This window comes from Amaranthus tricolor, chromosome 9 (genome assembly GCF_026212465.1).
Source record: "Amaranthus tricolor cultivar Red isolate AtriRed21 chromosome 9, ASM2621246v1, whole genome shotgun sequence".
Lineage (NCBI taxonomy): Eukaryota > Viridiplantae > Streptophyta > Magnoliopsida > Caryophyllales > Amaranthaceae > Amaranthus > Amaranthus tricolor.
Window position 1 is genome coordinate 10,675,460 of NC_080055.1, and position 9,134 is coordinate 10,684,593.

The 9,134-nt window shown below is 32.2% G+C and overlaps 1 protein-coding gene across 1 annotated transcript; it reads right to left on the reverse strand.

Annotated features, from left to right (window-relative positions):
* Window positions 1-7,493: 7,493 nt before the first annotated feature.
* LOC130823239 (SKP1-like protein 7) lies at window positions 7,494-8,838 on the reverse strand. The gene is made up of 2 exons (XM_057687866.1): window positions 8,426-8,838; window positions 7,494-7,503 (listed from the first exon to the last, which is right to left on the reverse strand). Exons 1-2 carry the CDS (start codon window positions 8,836-8,838, stop codon window positions 7,494-7,496), a joined length of 423 nt encoding a protein of 140 aa, XP_057543849.1.
* Between the last annotated feature and the right edge of the window lie 296 nt (window positions 8,839-9,134).

The window sequence follows — 9,134 nt, forward strand, 5'->3', positions numbered from 1 at the left end:
ATATACTATTAGCTGCTTCATCATCGAAAAACAATTTACATGCCTTCTTTTGTGGAAAGTAAAGTTCACTCAAAATATTCTTTAGCTATATGAGTTATGTTATCCCTTTAGCAATACCCCAAAATTCTGCTTCAACACTTGATAAGGCAACAACCTTTTATTTCTTGCTCTTCCATATGATAAGGTTTCCTCCAACCAAAGTAAAGTATCTAGCTAGTAGATTTCCTTTGATCTCGATCACTTGTACCTTTTAGATACCTAAGAATTCTCAAAACTGCTGTCATATGTTGTATTTATAGTCGGTGCATAAATCTACTTACGACTCCAACTGCATATGCAATATCTGGCTGTGTATAAGAAAGATAGATAAGTTTGCATACCATTCTCTGATATTTTCCTTTATCTGTCAACTTCTCTCATTAAATTATCTGAAGACCATGATAGGCTATGATTGGTGTGTCTGCGGGTTTACAGTCTAGCATGCTAGTTTCTGCTAAAAGATCGAAAATGTACTTCTTTTCGTGATACCTCCTTAAGATTTCAACACTTCAATACCAAGGAAAGTGTGATACCCTAGATTTAACTTGAAAAAGGATTGATAGACTACTCATATCAACAAGGTGCATCTTGTTTTCTAGGGATCCCATTTGCTAAGAACTCCACAGTTAAGCGTGCTTGGTGGGGAGCAATCTTAGGATGGGTGGCCTCCTGAGAAGTTTTCTTGGGTGCGCACGAGTAAGGCCAGAGTGCGCTGGAAAGACTTGTGTTGGTCTGTAGGGCCACTCTACAGTCTCCATGAGTAGTCACCGACGGCTTGAAGGGCCGGGGTGTTACAAATGGTACCTGAGCAACTCTGCAAACGTGGCTGATTGTGTGTTCAATGCACCTAGCGGGGGAAAAGATCCTGAAATTACGGTCCAACGAGGACGTTGTATTCCTAAGTGGGGGTGAGTGTGATACCCCAGATTTAACTTGAAAAAGGATTAATAGACTACTCATATAAACAAGGTGCATCTTCTTTTCTAGGGAGCTCATTTGCTAAGAACTTCACAGTTAAGTGTGTTTGGTGGGGAACAATCTTCGGATGGGTGACTTCTTGGGAAGTTTTCCTGGGTGAACACGAGTGAGGCCAAAGTGCGCTTGAAAGACTTGTGTTGGTCCGTAGGGCCAGTCTATAGTCTCTATGAGTAGTCATTGACGGTCCGAGGGGCCGGGGTGTACTGAAATACTTTAGTTATCCTAAGTCTTTTATCTCAAACTCAAGAGACAACTGTTTCTTGAGAACACTTATTTCATCTTTATCATTTCATGTGCACATAGATAATCAGACTTTTTCATTGCTACAGTTAACCTCCCAAACCATGCACTTGGAGATTGCATCAGACGCCACAATGCTTTATTCAACCTACACCCTTCTCCTGAAGAAAAACCATTGAAGAATCCTAGGGAGCTTTCATATACACCACTTCTTCTATTTTCCCATGTAGGAAGGAATTCTTCACATCAAATTAGTTTGCGGAAAATCTTTGTTTGTAGCTATTGAGAACAAAATCCAGATTTTATCAATTTCGGCCACTAGTGAGAAGGTTTCGGAGTAATCTACTCCATAGGCCTGCGTATACCCTTCTACTACCAGTCTAGCTTTGTACTTCTCAATAGTTCCATCAACCAAATTCTTGATCGAGTACACCTACCTGCATCCTACTGTCTTCTTCCCTTTGGGCAATTCACACTTCTCCTATGTTTCATTTTTATCAAAAGCAAACATTTCCTTCTCCATTGCCTTTTTCCACTTAGGATCTCTAATAGCCTCTTCAACATTCTTAGGCACATCGTTAGAGTTAAGAGAAGCATTGAAGGCCATAACTTTCTGTGAAAGAGCTTTATTACTCTTAGATTGACTGGGTATCTAGATCTTTATGCCTCGAACTCTAGACCATATCTCTTTGATAGAATTCCCCTTATGCTTCTAAGGGCTAGCTCATACATGTTTGGTCTATTGACATTGGTAATATGATTAGGAATATCATCATTAACTCGAGGAGCCTTAGAAATTACCTCGTGCGATTCAGGATATGCTCATCAGATAGGACTTAAGTGGGCTAAAGAGGAGATACTATGACTTCAAAGACAACATCGGTAGTTTGTTCTACCTGCTCTTTTAGGTTTGGATCAATCTTAATAGGGTATATTAGCTAGCTTGGGTCATCGCTACTTATCGCCTCCTAAGGACCAAGCTGAGAATAGTAGTGTCGGTGCCACATCTATACCTACCGATGTTGTATATCACTTATACCAACCCTATTAGGGTAACAACACCAGGCTGAGATACTATAACTTCAGACACTTATGTTGAGGATGGATGTATTGTTACCATGATGGGGTTGGTATAAGATAAATTGGTTACCCTTATAGGGTTGGGATTATTAATTTTTGTTCCTAAGGCCAAGGTTCTAATAAGAACCACCATGGTGGTATGCACCTTTACTTATGACGACCCGAACAGGACATGCAGCGTCTTAGGTCGGAGATTGCCTTGAGATTAGCTCTCCCATGCGTATTCCTCTAAATTTTTATACACTCTAGCGACCCCAAATGGACAGGCAATGATATAAGTTGGGGAATTGAAAGTCAAATATGACTAAATTTGTTAGAGCTTTTATATGATAAGATGAACTCAATGCTTTTTACTTGACCTATGTAATGGATTGTATGAAGTCTTTGATGTGTGTTGATTATTAAGTCTGTTGGAACGTGCAATGATGTTGTCATTCGACAACTAGCAGGTTATTTGTAGGTGGTGGGTCTAAGAAGAGAGACAGGTGGACTACAGGAATCCGTGAATTAAACATTCCGATGCATTTTACTATTGTCAAATATTTTATCTTTTGTTGGATATTAATTTCTTTTCGCAAGTACATATTAGATTTTATTTTCGGTTTAGTGAGGCAAGATGGTTCTCAAGATGTATTTGCTCTTGTTGAAAAATAAAATGTAAATAGTTGGTCATAGTTTATAGGATGAATTCGACATCGGGTCACTAGAAGAAGAGGGATGTGTTATATGTAATCGCCATTAAGGTATCATAGCTTCTACGAATGATGTTAATGGCGGACCCTCAGACCCACCCCCAAGATGCATACCATCACTTTTGTATTTGTCATGTTGCTTCCAACTTGAATACTCATGTGAAGAATGTAGAGATGAATAAATTATCAATTGCCATTACTTATCAAATAAAAAGGGAACTAGTAGGGTGTAAGGCTCAATCTTCATACGATCAATGAGGAAGGTTTCGAATACATTAATGACATGAAAAAGAAAAATGATCATTAGTATTTGGTATTTCTAAGGTTTACATATTCATGCACTTAATCATAGCAACTAGAATTAAATTGATAAAATAATCATGCACATTAGTAAATCGTACAACATTGATTTCGTTATTGACTTACCAATTATTGATTCATCCAATACTCTTTTTCTTTATCAATATGTATTTTCTCCCAACATTGTTGATCAAGAATCACCTAGCTACCTTTCAATTTTCATCAACATATTACCATAAATCACACAACACAACATCATGTCAAAGTCCAATAAATAATTCATTTATAGGAAGAGATTGAATTAATTTTGTAAACATACAAGTATATGAAAGAAATATTATGTATTCTTAAACATAATTATCTTGGCATTAACTCATAAATTATGAATCTTATCTTATTATGCTAAAACCAAGAAAAACAATTAGAAATGAACCTCATAATTCTCTTCCTACTCTTGTTGGATTCCAAGCAGGCAAACACATTATCGTAAGTCAAATCCATCAATGACTTAACTATCAAATCTTTTGCAGCATTTGCTAAATTATAAAGTGCATACTGATCATTTTCGTTTACAGATTTTTTATCCAAAATCTTGAGTTCTTGAATATAATTAGGGTTTTCCGCATGCTTTTTGCAGTAGACGATAACTTTCGCTAGTACATGTCCGGTGACTGTCGGCACCCGAAACTTTCTTTGGTTGACAGGCAGATCTTTTAAATACCTACGGATTGTTTTCATTTGCACTGCCACGTTTTCTTCGATTTCGAAGGTCAATCCATCTGAGCTCGTTAGGGTTATCGTGTTCCTGTTCTCGGATGAAGAACAAGATCTTGATGAAGATGCCATTCTTAGAAAGATTTGATGAGAAAATTGGACAAAATTTAGAGGACAGATTTAAAAAAAATTGAAAAACAATAAAACTCAGAGAGATTCTGATTTGTAGGATAGTATTTACTTATATTTCTAAAAAAGGAATAACATGTTCTATTTATAACAAACTTCCTTAATAATGGGAAATTAGGGAATTATAGAACACTCAATTAACCCTTAATTTTCTACAGAAACTTCTTTTTCGACAATTACTCCCTCCGTTTTTGAAATACTCGCTATAGTTTTGTTGTGTGTACTATTTATATATATATATATATATATATATATATATATATATATATATATATATATATATATATATATATATATATATATATATATATATATATATATATATATATATATATATATATATATATATATATATATATATATATATATATATATATATATATATATATGTTTAAGCTTATTTTATGTATTGCGACTAGTGTGTAAGTAACAATATAATCGAGTGAGATCTTGTTTATACCGTCTAATCACATACTTTAAAAATATTAACTTTTTATCATTTATAAATGTGTATAATTCAACATATAAATGAGCAAAATTATACATTGGATTGCATAAAAAGTCAAATGTAGCAAGTATAATGGAGTAGAAGAAGTATATAAGACACTAATTCTGAAATGAGACGGTCTCAAGGTGAGACCATCTCTATTGAGCTGACCCAATATATATTTTTTGTCTTAAATAATCACTTATAACGTTAAAGTGATCTCTTATAATTTTAATATAATTAATTTTAATAGTTTTAGAATGATTACTTATAACCTTAAAACGATTACTTATGATCTTACAGTAATCAATTGAAGAAATGGACTATTATATAGACCCGTCTCACGGTAAGATGGTATCATATAAGAAGAGTTGTATATAAGGAAGTGATCCTTAGAATAATTGTTTCTGTACAAGTGTGAATTTAAATTTCATTGTTTTTTTATATCAAAAAAAAAGATTTTATTATTTTATTATTTTTTTACTAATGGGCTATTTGTATGGATCTGTCTCACGATGGGAGGATCTCATACAAGACTTATTTGCATGAGCTCATGTTATGCTGAGATGATCTCATACAAGACTACTTTTGTATTTTATAATTATAGTCTGTAGTACATTAATTGAACATATGAACTAATTGCCTCCAAAATATATAAACTGTAAAAAGAAATAAGAAATAGATTATCAATTTAGGTTTCAACCTTTACACTTTGTTGTATAACGAGGATAATAAGTTATGGATAAGTAATCTTATTTTAAATGCTAGCGCGGTTGTATGTGTAGCTAATGAATCGATCACAGGGAAGCTAGTTAATTAATTTGCTTAACTCTTTATTATTACATTATCCAAATTAACAAAAATATGTGATGATTTTTAAATTTACTACTACTAAGTATATTATAGAACTAAGTTACTGAAAAAGACTACTAAAATAAACTGAGTAGGAAATTTTTATTTTAAAACAATATAAAGACAGTATAGAATTTCGGAAATGACCTAATTTTGGTTTGAAATTCAATTCCAACTATACTTGTATAAAAATGAATCTTTATATGACTAAAAGCGATTTAATGAATCTCAAGACTTCTGCTATATCGATTAATATATCCTTTTAGGACGTTACTAGTTTTAATCTTCAATCTTTCCTTTTAGCCTCATTTAGCGACACAACAAAAGGTCAACGCGGGACATTTTAGCATCTTAAAGGGGACGCCATATGCTATTACTAATTCTTTGTGTTTTGTAGTGATATAAGACTAAATATATATTTTTTTGAAAACATAAGATTTAGCAACAAGTTCTAGACTATACATCTTTATTAACAAAACCCCTTAAGTTGTAGCATAAAAATCACAAATGTTCATATCGCATGATAAAAACTCGAATCATTTTCTCCTAAAAGACCGTTAAAAAATACCCGCCAAATCTAATATTGCTTAACGTGTGCAGATTCAACATAGGTGTTGCTCAATTAAAAACGGCTACAATCTAATAAAAAAGCGTTCACCAACTTCCGATCAAACTCACATTGATCTCAATTGTGTGCATAATCTTGATTGCTTTCAAATCCCTAATTTTTGTTTTTAAGTTATGATTGCGATCAAATGCACTAGAAGATCGTGGGCAAAACCAGATTGATCGAGCTTACATTTTTTATTTAATATTCATGATAACAATTATTATTAAACACTAAATTATTATACTATTGGAAAAGTCAACCATATATGCCTTAATCATTGACTAAATTATTAAAAATGTCCAGTATAATCATTTGTCTTGTACTATTCAATAATGCAGCTATTATTATATGCAAGCTGCCAAGCCATAAGAAGCTATTCATTAAGCTTTAGGAACCACAAAAACATTACCATAAAAAAGTGCAAAGTGCAAACTTTACGTTAATTAATTTCAAGTCTTGCATTGTTTTTGTGCGAACAGAAAACATTTTAAATAAAGTTTGAGATCAGTTAGTTGTTCAAGATCAATGGGAGTTTGCTGTTCAAGATCAATGACAGATATAGAACTTGGCCAAGGGACTGACATTGATACCAGCAAAAAATCTAAGTTTTATTTTAACCGATTAATATTCTTTTCTTTTAAGTCTCTCTTTCTATATATATATATATATATATATGTATGTCTTTCCTTAACGTTGTGCTTGAATAATGTTTTTAGAAGTAAAAGAATATAAGAGGATGGAGGAAAAGGGAGGATAGAAATGATTTGCCTGTTTGTCATTTGAATTTTTAATCTTTTTAAAATTAAAAGAAATATTTATTTTGTTTAAAATGTGTAAGAAATTTCTCATTTAATTTTCATCCATTTATTTTCCTTTCATTTCTTTTTGGTATGCGAAATGAGAAAAATGTAATTGGTCCGTTTCCTTTGCTTTTTTTTTTTTCCTTTTTTTTTCTAATAAAAGACGATATAAATCTACATTAAAATAGCTTTTACATTTTTGTTGTTAGATTTTCCTTAATGGTTTGATCAATATTTTATAAATTGTAATATAACGTAAAGAATTATTTTTGCTGATATTAGTTTTTTTTTTTTTTTTAAAAATAAAAATAAAATCCTGAATCTATGTTTTAAAGTTGTAAGATTGTGAAACAAACCTTTGTAATACCCAAGTTACGGTGGATTTGCTACAATGTGTAAATATAAAATTTTGATGTGTGTTGATTATTAAGTCCGTTGGAATGTGCAATATTGTTGTCATTCGACAACTAGCAGGTTATTTGTAGTTGGGTCTAAGAAGAGAGACAGGAAGACTACAGGAATCTGTGAATTAAACATTCCAATGCATTTTAGTATTGTCATAAATTTTATGTTTTGTTGGATATTAATTTCTTTTCGCAAGTACATATTAGATTTTATTTTCGGTTTAATGAGCCAAGATGGTTCTCAAGATGTATTTGCTCTTGTTGAAAAATAAAATGTAAATAGTTGGTCATAGTTTATAGGATGAATTCGACATCGGGTCACTAGAAGAGGGATGTGTTATATGTAATCACCATTAAGGTATCATAGCTTCTACGAATGATGTTAATGGCGGACCCTCGGACCCACCCCCAAGATGCATACCATCACTTTTGTATTTGTCATGTTGCTTCCAACTTGAATACTCATGTGAAGAATGTAGAGATGAATAAATTATCAATTGCCATTACTTATCAAATAAAAAGGGAACTAGTAGGCTGTAAGGCTCAATCTTCATACGATCAATGAGGAAGGTTTCGAATACATTAATGACATGAAAAAGAAAAATGATCATTAGTATTTGGTATTTCTAAGGTTTACATATTCATGCACTTAATCATAGCAACTAGAATTAAATTGATAAAATAATCATGCACATTAGTAAATCGTACAACATTGATTTCGTTATTGACTTACCAATTATTGATTCATCCAATACTCTTTTTCTTTATCAATATGTATTTTCTCCCAACATTGTTGATCAAGAATCACCTAGCTACCTTTCAATTTTCATCAACATATTACCATAAATCACACAACACAACATCATGTCAAAGTCCAATAAATAATTCATTTATAGGAAGAGATTGAATTAATTTTGTAAACATACAAGTATATGAAAGAAATATTATGTATTCTTAAACATAATTATCTTGGCATTAACTCATAAATTATGAATCTTATCTTATTATGCTAAAACCAAGAAAAACAATTAGAAATGAACCTCATAATTCTCTTCCTACTCTTGTTGGATTCCAAGCAGGCAAACACAGTATCGTAAGTCAAATCCATCAATGACTTAACTATCAAATCTTTTGCAGCATTTGCTAAATTATAAAGTGCATACTGATCATTTTCGTTTACAGATTTTTTATCCAAAATCTTGAGTTCTTGAATATAATTAGGGTTTTCCGCATGCTTTTTGCAGTAGACGATAACTTTCGCTAGTACATGTCCGGTGACTGTCGGCACCCGAAACTTTCTTTGGTTGACAGGCAGATCTTTTAAATACCTACGGATTGTTTTCATTTGCACTGCCACGTTTTCTTCGATTTCGAAGGTCAATCCATCTGAGCTCGTTAGGGTTATCGTGTTCCTGTTCTCGGATGAAGAACAAGATCTTGATGAAGATGCCATTCTTAGAAAGATTTGATGAGAAAATTGGACAAAATTTAGAGGACAGATTTAAAAAAAATTGAAAAACAATAAAACTCAGAGAGATTCTGATTTGTAGGATAGTATTTACTTATATTTCTAAAAAAGGAATAACATGTTCTATTTATAACAAACTTCCTTAATAATGGGAAATTAGGGAATTATAGAACACTCAATTAACCCTTAATTTTCTACAGAAACTTCTTTTTCGACAATTACTCCCTCCGTTTTTGAAATACTCGCTATAGTTTTGTTGTGTGTACTATTTATATATATAT

Coding starts and splice junctions, on each gene's coding strand:
- LOC130823239 (XM_057687866.1), bottom strand. CDS start 8,838: ATGGCATCTTCATCAAGATCTTGTTCTTCATCCGAGAACAGGAACACG.